This window comes from Orcinus orca, chromosome 18 (genome assembly GCF_937001465.1).
Source record: "Orcinus orca chromosome 18, mOrcOrc1.1, whole genome shotgun sequence".
NCBI lineage: Eukaryota > Metazoa > Chordata > Mammalia > Artiodactyla > Delphinidae > Orcinus > Orcinus orca.
This window is the reverse complement of record NC_064576.1, coordinates 57,607,318-57,620,460: the sequence shown is the minus strand read 5'-3', so window position 1 is coordinate 57,620,460 and position 13,143 is coordinate 57,607,318. Positions and strand designations below refer to the sequence as shown.

At 49.2% G+C, this 13,143-nt stretch overlaps 1 protein-coding gene across 1 annotated transcript; it reads right to left on the bottom strand.

The window, feature by feature from the left end:
* Positions 1–1,690: 1,690 nt before the first annotated feature.
* On the bottom strand, positions 1,691–12,801 carry CBY2 (chibby family member 2). Its single transcript, XM_049701207.1, is given in 3 exon segments — positions 1,691–3,109; positions 3,111–3,176; positions 12,748–12,801. Coding segments are annotated over 3 exon segments (1,368 nt in total). The 3' UTR covers positions 1,691–1,861.
* Positions 12,802–13,143: the final 342 nt, after the last annotated feature.

Sequence of the window (13,143 nt, the reverse complement as noted above, 5' to 3'; positions counted from 1 at the left end):
GCGAGTAAACTCTTTTCCCTCACCTGCACCTACTCACTTATACCCATGACTAGAGAATGGAACATCCTATTGAGAATCAGGTGTCTTAGCTCACCTTACCATGGTGATTCCTCAGCTGTGCTGCATATTGGACCCACCTAGAGAGCTTTTAACCCTCCCGATGTCCAGTCCTACCCAAGACCATATAAGTCAGAACGTCTGGGGGTGGAGTCCAGGCATCAGTATTTTTCAAAGACCCTGAGGTGACTCTACTCCACAGCGAACTTTGGGGAACCTCTGTCCACCTCCCTCCTGCAGTCCCCTGAGGTTACCTTTCAACCTCTTGGTTCTAAAGTATGTCCGCCTTTGAAATGGGAATTGGGGCCCAGGACACCCAGTCTTGAGCCTCTACTGGACAGGAAGGCAGGTCTAGGCATCGGGAGTGCACAGGGCACCCTTCCCAAACTGGGTGACCAGCAGAGTCACATAAACAGAGATTTCAAAGAAAAAACTTAAAGAGATTTCAAGATCAGATAAAATTGGCCAATTCTGGGTTCACCGAAGATAAGCGGTTTTCTTCATCGCAGGACCTCTCAGACCCTTTAAGCTGGAGTGTGATCATGAATCTGCCCGAAAGGATTGGCTTCCCCTCGTGGAAACCTTCACTTCCTCAGAGCATTTCAAGGGCTGTTGTTTCCAGGAAGATTCTCTGAGAGCAGTGTTGGGAGTGGGGCAGGGGTTTAACCTCCCACCCCCGGGGGCCATTTGACAAAGCCTGGAAACACTTGCTTGTCACAGCTGGGGGCCAGGTGGCTGTTCCTGGCATCTAGTGCAAAGGCCAGGGATTCTACTAAACATCCTACAACACACGGGACAGCCCTAGACAGAGCTTTCCAGCTCAGTGTCGCCAGCAGCCCAGGTGAAAAGTCCTGGCCTTGAGTGGGCTCTACTCCCGCATCCTCTCCTCCACACTATGACCTCATCAGATGATGAGAGAGCAAGGAGGACAGGAGAAAGGGGAGGAAAACAAGGAAGGAGAAAGGGAGGAAATGAAAAGCAGATGATAATGAAGGCTGAGGTAAGGAAGAGACAAGAGAAAAAAGAAGAAAAGGAAGCCAGATTCGTAATTGCCAAAACTTGGAAGTAGCCAAGAAGTCCTTCGGTAGGTGAATGGATAAACACACTGCAGTAAATTCAGACAAGGGAACAGCATTCAGCATTAAAAAGAAACGAGCTATCAAGCCATGAAAAGACATGGAGGAGACTGAAATGCCTGCTGCTGAAAAGCCTGCCTACTGTATGATTCCAACCATATGACACTCTAGAAAAGGCAAAACCATGGGGACAGTAAAAAGATCAGTGGTTGCCGGGGGTGGGAGGCAGGGAAGGATGAACAGGCAGAGCACAGAGGAGTTCTAGGGCCGTGAATATACTCTGTATATACTCTGTTCCATCCCATAGAATGAACCCACCCAGAGTGAACCCTAATGTGAACCGTGGCTTTGGGTGATAATGATGTGTCAGTGCAGGTTCATCAGTTGTAACAAGTGCGCCCTCTGGCGGATGATGTTGATAGCGGGGAGGCTGCGGGTTGGTGTGTGGGGTAGAGGTTATGTGGTAAATCTCTGTACTTTCTGCTCCATTTTGCCGTGAGCCCGCAAGTGCTCAAAAGAAAGAAAAACGAGAAAGAAAGCAGAGCAGCACGCGCGATTAGCGGCCCTCGCCTTCTCACATCTTTATTGCTTCTCTGAGTTGACCAGGCCACTCGTTCTGCTCTTGCACGGGCACCAGCTGGTGGAGGCGGGCGAAGCGACCACGGGAAGGCGGGCGATGCCGTTTGGTGGCCCAGCTCTGGGCTTCGGTGCGGCTCGGACGGGGAGCCTCAGACCCTGCTGGGCTTCTTGGGGTCTTTGTTCTTGGTCGGGATGAAGGCGTACAGCTCCTCGATGAGCAGCTCCATCCGGGCGGTGACCTCGGTCACCGTGTCGATGACCAGCTTCTGCTGGAGCTTCAGCTTGTTGTTCTCCCACAGCGCCTTGCTCTCCTGGAAAATGCGGTGCTCCTCGCGCAGCACGTGCAGCGCCCGGTTCTCCTCCTGCAGGAGCCGGTTCTCCTCGCGGAGGGCCTGCAGGGTCTGGTTCTCCTTCTGCAGCGCCTGCAGCGCCTGGCTCATCTCCCGCAGCAGCTCCAGGGACTGGCCGCCGTCGGGCAGGCCCGGGCCCGCCTTGCCCACCTCCTCCCTGGGCTGCCCCGACAGGTTGCTGAGCATCTCCTGCAGGGTCCGGAGCGTCTTGGAGTCCTCCTGCGGGGCCTGGGGGCCCTTGGGCTCCTCGAAGGGGGAAGAGAGGCCCACGCCCTGGTCCGGCAGCAGCCCGTGGGGCGCCTCATGGGGCGAGGGGACCGGTTTGATCTCGGTCGAGGCCGCCTTCTCGTCCGGCTGGGCCCAGTAGGCCTTTCTCTGCTCCAGCAGCTGCTGCAGGGCCCGGTTCTCCTCCCGGAGGAGCTGCAGGGTGCTGCTCTCCCGGCCGCCGTGCACCTGCAGGTCCGGGTCCTTCTTCGCCGCCTCCAGGGACGAGGCGTTGTCCTTGTGCAGCAGTGGCGAGGAGGCCCGGCCGTCCTCGCGGCCCAGCGCGGCCTGGTGCACCTCCCATAGGACCTGCAGGATCTTGCTTTCCTCGCGGAGCGTGCGGTTTTCCGCGCGCAAGAACTGGTTCTCCGCGCGCAAGGACTGGTTCTCGGCGCGCAGGGACTGGTTCTCCGTGCGCAGGGACTGGTTCTCCGTGCGCAGGGACTGGTTCTCCACGCGCAGGGACTGGTTCTCCGCGTGCAGGGACTTGTTCTCCTCCTGCCGCAGGCACTCCTTGGCCAGCCGCTTGTGGTGCAGCTTGTGGTGGAAGGACGAGGACGGGGAGAAGTAGGGGGACTGCAGGCGACAGTTCTCATTCACCCACCGCCCGTCCTGGAAGACGAACGTCTCGTCGCTGAGCTGCACGCGGGGAGGGTTGTAGTCCAGCTCCAGGTCCGCCTGGGAGGTGGGGCTTTCCATGGGGTCCAGGGGCACGGAGGGGAAGCGGTTCGGCAGGTAGGAGTGCTGGCTGACCGCCCGGCGGCTCAGCCTGGGCAGGGAGGTCCTGCCTGGCCCAGCGCGGGGTGGGGTACAAGTTGTGGAGCCTCAGGAAGAGCTCGGCTGTACCCCTCTGCGGGAGAGAACAGGGAAGCCCAGAGTTAGCGAAGGAGCTGACGCACCCGAGGCTGGCTGACCACATGAGAGGCCGGGAGACCCCACAAGAAACCCAGTCTGGAGGTCTGGACTGGCCACAGAGGGCGCTTTTGCACTTGGTCTCTTGGGTTCCTCGCGAGGAAATGACATCGGTCCTCCTTATTCGCGGTTCTATGAAGTCCCGCGAACACACAATTCGCGACTACTGTACCATTGCTCCAAAGAGACGCACGGCGTTAGGTTCCTGCTAGCCTCTGGTCACATTTTCCTCATCCAATCAATAAATAACTTTGTCTGCTGTTGAAAGACACCTTATTTTAAATGTACTTTTGATTCATTACATTGAACTTGCGGTCAACAGCACTGTGACTCATGCGGGAAGGAAGCTTACCTAGCAGGTGTTTTCTCTGTAAGGCACATCACATCACTGCTTTCTGGTGCTTAAGACGACTAGACAGCACTGCAGCGCTATGCTTGAGGGCCATTTTAGACAGAGAAACACCAACAAAAAGCACAAGAGTGTGAAAAGTGACACTAAATAAACTGTGAAACGGACACTTTTACAGTCTGAGAGCTGAAACAAGAAGGCACCTCCAACTGGAAATGTGTGCATCAGGTAACTCAAATTTTTCATCATTCTGTGCATGTCTATGAATAATCATGAAAGTGAGACAAGTATTGATTTTGGGGCTGCAAACTAATTTTAGTGAAAAAAATTTAGGCAGATTCACAAATATGGAATCCATGAATAATGAGAATCAAGAATATATCATGGGGCTTCCCTGGTGGCGCAGTGGTTGAGAGTCCGCCTGCCGATGCAGGGGACGTGGGTTCGTGCCCCGGTCCGGGAAGATCCCACATGCCGCGGAGCGGCTGGGCCCGTGAGCCATGGCCGCTGAGCCTGCGCGTCCAGAGCCTGTGCTCCGCAACGGGAGAGGCCACAACAGTGAGAGGCCCATGTACCGCAAAAAAAAAAAAAAAAAAAAAAAAAAAAGAATATATCATGGAGGATAAAGGCATTGATATTGGAATCAACCAACTGTTTGAGTCCTCGCCCCATTATTTGATTAGTTACAAGAACATGGACAAATTATGTGAGCTTTAGTTACCACGCTTTCAAATTGGGGTAACTGCACCTACTGCCTTGCCTCATAGAAATATTTTAGGATAAAAGAGGTAATGTGTGAAAGCACTAAGCACGGGTTCTGGCACACTTCTGTCACCCTAGAGGAAGAATAAACACTGTTCTCCAGCCACCGGAGCTGTAGATGTGTACCCACAATTGGCATCACCCAACAGCCACTCACATTGTCCCAAATGGCAGTGCTACTGGTAAGTCCCACAGCCCCTTTAACACCAGCCAACATGGTGCTAAGCTTAAAACAGAGTCCAGCTGATAATTTTGCAAAGGAAGGGCACCATCACAGACATATCACCGAGCAATGGGAGTTCAACGTGTGGCAGTGAAGACATCAAAGGATACCGAGGAATTCATACAGAGGAATTCATGATGGTGGCCACGCACCTCAAAACCACCACATAAAAAGAGGATCAGAGCCACAGAGCTTAAACCCAGCAAACCACTGCCACACTTCTCAATACAGAAGATAAGCTGAGTGCGTTTTAAATGCACACTTTGGAGCCTTTACTTACAAGACTCATTCACTCATTCACTCATCCATCTGTATTTCTAACCAGCTCCCTCCGGTGATTCTGGCTTCCGGTGGTCAGAACTGCTCTGAGCCAGGTAGAATGCAGTTTGCTCAGGTGAGGGTTACACCAGGGCTGAAGGCCAAGGGGTCAAGACTGGGGTCACACAGATGCTCATCCTGGTTCTGTTGCTGATGGGCAGCGTGGAACTAGAGAGCTCTCACCCTCTCTGAGACCCAGATTTTCACTAGTACGAAAGAGAGTCAGACTCTGTGACCTTAAAGGCACCACCTTCCAATACTGAAAGTCAGCAAACTGTACCTGTCAAATGGAAATAATAACACATGCCCTGCTTAGTTCACAACACCGTTGTGAGGATTAAATGAGATAATGAATGCAAAAGTGTTTTTAAAACTGCCAGGTGCCACAGAAATGTAAGAAATGTAAATGTAAGGTATTGTTACCAAGAAAAGGAGACTTCACTAATGGAGGAATTCTGAGATGAATTCAAAAAGCAGTGAACAAGTGGGATGCATCCTGGAGAAGAGGTAACAATTGCAGCAATGAATTCAAATAAAAATAAGATCATGAGAGCTACTTCTAAATACACCAAAAGCATTTCATCCAAGTGCACTGCAAGGCTCTCCAAATATTAATTTCTCGTTTCTTAGGTTATTTTCAAAATTGTACAGATAGAGAAGATAGAAAACAAGTCAGGTTATTCACATTATATATATAGGCATATAGAGATACATAATTTGTACAGCGTATAAAGTTGGTTAGAATTCTTTAAGACCCAAAGAGCTAGATAAATAGAAGGCATGATTCTATGCTATTAACTTTCCAATAAGCACGTCATTAACTTTGTAAGGTTGTGCTTAATCTTCCAGAGAGCAAAGGTGCAGGGACATTCTGCAATCAGAACCTTATTCATTTTAAATAAATCCAGCCTCCATGGTTATCATCCTTCTCAATGGGAGAAGCACAATGGCTCTTGTGACTGAACCTGTGATCAGAATGAACCCCATTGTGAAGAGCCCAGACCGTTTCCTTATACATTTAAGGTGCTTTGATCCCAGACTGGGAAGATTAGCCAAGGTCAATAAGGAGTAAATCTTGAGAGGTCCTCTTCATCCTCCAAGGATGAAGCACTACAGGAATCCGTCTCAGCAGTAATATCCTGCTCTTGAAGATGTTACTATGGAAAATGTAGTTTTAATCCATGATGGGTATACCCATCAAGAGAAAGAAAGGGAAGAAGTTTTGCGCTACTGAATTCATTTAATCTTCACAACACTGATTTAATAAGGTGTTATTATTCCCATTTTACAGATGGAGAAACTAAAACTCAGAGAAGTTAAATAACCAGCACCAGTTCACTCAGTAAGTCACAAATCCAGTTCTGGCTCCCTGAACTTATATATGTGAAGCACACATGTAGGAAATCTCCAAGAATTAAGCAAAGGACTTTCACTACTTGGGGACTTTCTATTATGGAAAATTTCAAACATACACAAAAAGAGAGATGATAGTCTAATAAATTTCCATGTACCCAGCTTCGGCAGTTACCAAATCAAGGCCACACCTGCTTCATCTATACCTTCATCCAATTCCAGAACCATTCCCCTGCCGCTGGGTTATTTCAAAGCAAAGTATAGACACTGTGCTGTTTTTTTTATTATTATTATTGTTTGTTTGTTTTTTGCCATACGCGGGCCTCTCACCGCTGCGGCCTCTCCCGTTGTGGAGCACGGGCTCCGGACGCGCAGGCTCAGCGGCCATGGCTCACGGGCCCAGCCGCTCCGCGGCATGTGGGATCTTCCCGGACCAGGGCACGAACCCGTGTCCCCTGCATCGGCAGGCGGACTCCCAACCACCGCGCCACCAGGGAAGCCCCACTGTGCTGTTTTATCCATAAATACATCAATGCGTATTTTTTTAACAAAACCACAATACCATTATCTTCCCTTTAAAATTTAACAATGATTCCTTAATATCAACAAATACTGCTTCAGATTTCCCCAACTCTCTCATTTCTTTTTTTTTTTTTTTTTTTTTGCGGTACACGGACCTCTCACTGTTCTGGCCTCTCCCGTTGCGGAACACAGGCTCAGGACGTGCAGGCTCAGCGGTCATGGCTCACGGGCCCAGCCGCTCGGCGGCATGTGGGATCTTCCCGGACTGGGGCATGAACCCGCATCCCCTGTATCGGCAGGCGGACTCTCAACCACTGCGCCACCAGGGAAGCCCTCTCATTTCTTTTTTATGATTGATTTCTATCAGAAAGATAGTCTCCCTGATCCAGGTGAACAACCAAAGAGAAACCTCTGGTGCTTTATACCTGTTCATAGTATCCTTGATGGCCTTTAAATCACCCTACTCAGTCAGCTGCCTTTATTTTATATCCATATCCTGAACTGGGTACCCAAGGGATTTTCAACTATCCCCTCAACATAAAGGCACTAAAGAAAAACTTAACATGTGGGTGGCGGATCCCTAGCTATATAGACAATTTGGGTATTTGGGCCCTTGTCCTTACGCATGCCATTGGGTGACCTCGGTTACATCCTCTAACCCTCTGACCTTGGTTTCCACTTCTGTAAAATGAAAGGTCAGTAGCATTATCTCTAATATCCTCTTGTCTAACTTCCTCTGGTCGAAGGGATCCATGTTTATAAACTGGCATCACTATGGCCCCAGCAGTCCTCTTTTATCAACCTAGCTGACATCGTGTCCCCTCCCTTAAATGACCAACACCTTCCAAGCAAGTCCTGTGCTGTCTCTGTTCCGTGCCCACGCACCTAATCCGGAAAATACTGATGGACTGATAGGTCTCCTTTACCTCCTTAACCAAGAGACCAAACGCTCCTCTTATGACTAAGTCCTTCTGTCCTTCCTCTTATCCCCAGACAGGACCCAGAAGGTGGCCAAGTCCAGCACTGCCTCATGGCCTAGTTTCTTAGATAAAACACTTAAATACTGTAAACATTTTAATAGTCATATATTTATTTTAATGGGTATTGGGAAAATATACCTATTTTATCAAACCCACAATCCTATGGATAGGATTTAGATGAAGCTAACGTAGAGCAGCATCTTTTCTTTTTCTGAAAATGAGACCATCTAAGGGGAAATACTAAATATACACGATTTCAGATACACCAAGAATCGTGCTTAAACTTTGGGAAGGGATTGAGGCAAGACAAATTCTTTCTTTCCCATATTTCCCTGATTCCAATCAGACCTAGCTGGACTTATTAGTCCTCCAAGGAAATCTCTTTCTTGGCCTTGTGAAAACTTCTCACCCTAATCTATTCCCACTCTAAACATTCTTGCACCAAATCACATTTATGTCAATGAATCAACTAACATTAACTTGGCGTCTGTTCTCAGGGAACTTCCAATCAATTTGAAAATCAGTGCATAGCAACCATTATTTCTTGGGGTAAGTGAGGGAGGTTGACGTGCAGCAAGCATTAATTCTGGCACTACAGTATGGGGAACAGGGGACTGGACATCATAAAACTGAAAAGGGTCCTGGGTCTGTGCTGTATGAGCGCATAGCCTTTACAAAATCACTTAATTTCTCTGCCTCAGTTTCCATAACTAGAAAATGTGGATGCTAGCATGATTCAGAGCCACCCCCTATGTTCGTGCAGGCTATACAATGCCCAGCTCTAGAGGGTGCCATTCACAACTGGTGTTGCAGTGCACAACCTGTGCAACCATCCACAGCAGTTTTACTAACATCTGCCCTATTTATTTCAGATGCTTTGTTGTAGAGTTCAAAAATAAAAGGAGAATATGTGACATCTTCTTTGTTTATAGAGAGCTACAGACATGCAAGAATGGTTACTGCGAATTCAGAAAAGAAGTTGCTTAGCATTTCCTTCGATTGTATAGAGCAAGGAAAAGGAAGTAACACTGAATGACTATTATGTGATGATATGCTAACGGATTTCCATAGTCATAAGTAATATCTTACTGAAAAGAGCTACCATGGTTCCACCAAAGATCACATAGCCAGCAAGGGTTTAAAACCAGGATATCTGACTCCAAACTGCAGGCTCATTCTAGCTCTTCATAATGCCCAGATATTTTATTTTGCATGTGTGTTGATATCATTCCTTTGCAGTGATTATCATACGTCTTGTCCCATCTTGTCCCCAGATGAATAAATTGTAATTATCTGAGCACAGTGACCCGTCCCTTACTTTTTTTGACATCCCTAGTCCTGGAAGTTAGAACAACACATTTCACATACACTGGTGGTGTGATGAGTCCTTGCCAATGCACTAATCAACCAAAGTGCACTGAAAGGTAAGGAGGAGATATCAGATTGAACTACACAAAACTGTTAACATTATACTATTTTGGGCCCTCAAAAGTGGTGATTTTGTTTACCTTAATATGTTTAGTCTATTTAGGAAAGCCGTATCCACATTTCAATTCACATTTTTAAACTGCAGAGCTGTTACATCATGGGGTTTTCCCCATGTCTCTCTACACAGTCCCTAAAGGAAGCCGTCCTCTGCACACAAGCATGCTGGTGGTCCACACTGCCATCTTGAACCTATAATCCAATGAGACTAGAGGTCTTAAATTCCCAGTAGCTTTGGGCTTAAAAGTCCCATCTTTGACTGCTCTTGTGAAAGTCGCTTAACTTCTCTGAATGTCACCTCTAAAATGAACCCCCATGTAGCTGCTCTGCCCTGTTCCTGGTGGTGTTGTGAGACGCTAAGAAAGTGGTCGGTAAGCTGTCATAAAGACCAAACAGGGGCTTCCCGGGCGGCCCAGTGGTTAAGACTCCTCACTTCCAATGCAGGGGGCGCGGGTTCGATCCCTGCTCGGGGAATTAACATCCCACATGCCGCGGAGCCAAAAGATTTTTAAAAAGACCAAACAGATGGCCAGCTCTACTAGTAAAGCTTAAACGTTCCTGGCCCAAAACACTCTAGCAAATGCTGAATGTTTTTCTTTACAAAAGGACTTTGCAAAAAGTGAGCATCTGATAAGCAAACCCTCGAGGTAAAACATCCCAGGCCCCCTTAGCCAATGTCTGAAGCCAGCTCCTTCTTGGTGGGTCTCCTCAACCAGTGGTATCGCTGGGTTGGTTTCATGGGCTAAACTAATCTGTCCTTGGTGTCGTTGAGCCCCACCAAGAGGTCTGGGCCAAGAAAAAGCGCCTGGAACACCCCCGAAAGTTCTCTTCAGCCTAGGAGGCGGAGTCTACAGCAGCCTGATTCAAGCCCCCAGAGAAGCCTGGCCTGGCTTCCCCATGAAGGAAAGGACGGTCTCTTCCTTGACCTGTGGGAAATGCCCTCACATGTGGATGCAGACCCAGTAGGTGGGAGAGGAAGAGGGGGGCTTCCTCATGAAAGAACAGGATATGAGAAAGGATGCAGGAGGGGAAGACAAATGGCCATGGCGCTCATCACACCTCGCATCTGGCTTTGTTAGGAAGGTGACCAAGAGACGCTGCCCTCAGGGGCAATGTGCTCCCACGTGTGACCTAAGTAAGATGCATTAGTGCTGAGGATCCAGGAAGGGCCCTGGGCACCAACATCTCCCTCACTGGTGCCTGAATCCCACCGATGGTTGGGAATCCGTCCTTAACATCAGGCCTGGCCTTCTCCCTGGCATCTCCTTTTTTTGTGGGCCTCTCATTGTCACAGCCTCTCCCGTTGCGGAGCACAGGCTCCAGACACGCAGGCTCAGTAGTTGTGGCTCACGGGCCTAGTTGCTCCGCGGCATGTGGGATCTTCTGAGACCAGGGCTCGAACCCGTATCCCCTGCATTAGCAGGCAGACTCTCAACCACTGAGCCACCCGGGAAGCCCTGGCATCTCCTTTTTAAATGCATTTGGTCCTAGAAGGAAAATGCATGAAATCACCAACTATGTGCTTCTGTCAGATCACCAGCCTTGTGCGTGGCAAGTGGAGACCGTGGAGGAGGAAAAGCCAGTGGAAGGGCGGGCAGGGCAAAGGCAAAGGAGAGGTGATAAGACCAAAGTCTCTCTCTGATGCTAAGGGGTGTCTAAGGACCAGGACTCTGAGGGGGACCTTCTGGGCTGGAATTTCTGGGGCTGCTGGCCTCCCATCTAAATAGTACGGCAACAGCGCTAGACAATGACTAGCCAGTTTAGCTTACATGCACTGAGGTTCTCTCCACTCCTGGAGAAGTACGGCTACCACAGACCAGAAGAGACGTCCAAATGCTCCCAGCAGACGTCAAGCCTGTTGACCAAGATTTTTAAAGCCCTACTTTGCCAGCATTACTGAGGGTTACGGTCAGAGAACATTCAACCATCTGGGGTTACTTTTCAAACATGTGAAGCTGAGAGGCCCAGGATGCTGGAAGGAAAAGCCAGATCCGCCACTAATTTTCAGACCAGGTTGACAAGGCTAGTGTCTCATTATCATATTTTTAAATTAACTCCGTTCCGAGCACCATGAGAAAGTCAACGTTGGTTTTAAGAAATGCGAACAGATAAGAGGATAACTCACAGGTCAGTGTGACTGATTTTGATAGAATCATAAACTAATAGCAAAGAGGATGAAGACGTCTCTGTCATGTATCTGGTAGTTTTAGCTAATTGTTTAACACACAATCTTCTGAAATCTTCCTCCTAACACTTTGGAAATGATGGTACAGCTGGTGTGGAAAACAAACCCAAACAAAGGGGGACTGAGAAAAGGCAACAGCGAGGGATGAGGGGGGCCCTGGAGGGTGCTGTGGGAGCTCATTCTGACCTGGTATAGATCCTTCATTAATGATCTCACAGGAAACAGTGCCTTTATGAAACTCACAGATAGCGCTCACTGGGGAGATGGGAATGCTGGCGAGAACTGAATCATTATGCACAAAAGGAACCAGGAGGGCAGACAGCTTGGGCAGGAAGTAACATCGATGGCTGGCGAGTTAATGTGTTGGAGGGAAATAGACCAGAAAACACAAATGTTTAATGTGAGGAAGAAAAACTGGAAATCAATAAGACCTGAAAAGACCTAAGGGTGAAACAAATAGCGAACCATAGGCATGTGCGATGTAAAGGAGAAGCGCCAGGCATGACTGGGAGCTGGGAGGCCAGAGGTACTTTCTGGAGACACAGAGCTGCTGCTGCAATCCCCTTCCCAGATGAATGGGCTCAGCCTCCAAACGAAGCAGACTGTGGCAGATACACGCAGGGAGCTCACGGTAGGCGGTGAAGATGGGCGGAGAAGAGGCACCATCTCTTAAGAGCAAGGGAAGAAGCAGGTGGCATGTGCCCAGCTTGCGGCATAGCAGAGGAAGTGGGCACTGACCCGGCTTCAAGCCTTTAACTCCAGCTCTGACATTACTAGTGGGCTTCCTAGGGTTCCCAGTTCCCGTTCCTATACAATCTCTCCCTCGCACTGCACGGCCCAGTGCCGCCACATGATCAAATCAGGGCTCAGTCTCCCTTCCTCCCCTTGTTTTTTGTTTTGTTTTGTTTTTGTTTGTTTGTTTGGCCACACCATGCAGCATGCGGGATCTTAGTTCCCCGACCAGGGATCGAACCTGTGCCCCCTGCAGTGGACGTGCAGAGTCTTAACCACTGGACCGCCAGAGAAGTCCTCATTTGGGGAGGTCCAGTCAGCACACTGGTCCCTCTCACAGCTCTAGTGATGACCCAGTTCAGATCATCTAAACTTACAGATGCCCCCTTCACCCCAAGCGCCAGCCTAGAGTACCCTGCCAGGTGTCTGGAACCTGCCGCAGGACTTGTGCCCCCTTGGCAGGTAAACCCATGAGACACATCTGCCCATGTGCCCAGGCAGCAGGTGTCCTCTAATTTCATGCTCTCCAAGATCCCAGGATGCCCACTGGCGATCAATCCTGTTCCTACACGTCCCTGGACAGAGCTTTCAGATAGTTACCTCTGCATTGGATTCCTCCACTCTACATTTCAGCCCCTCTGGTTGCACCACCATAATCTTCCAAGAGGGCCTTGGGTGACTCTGGAGAAGCAAGGCTGCCCCCTTTGTGACACAGCAGTAGGAACAATCCAATCAGGAGGACCTCTCCCAGGAAACCCAGCCTGTCATCCATTCATTGGCCTCCATTCTGAACCCCCCAGGCCCACCCCTCTTACGCTCTCTCTGTCTTTGGTATACAGCAGGCCTTCATTCTCTTGACCCCTCCGCATGACCCTGTACCCCTCAGCCCACATCCTAGGTTCATGGATTCAGTCGTCTGCTTTTGACTGCAAGTCTCAGTTCTAATTCTGCCCCCATAAATCCAGAGTAGTTGTACAACAGCAAGCACCAAAAGAT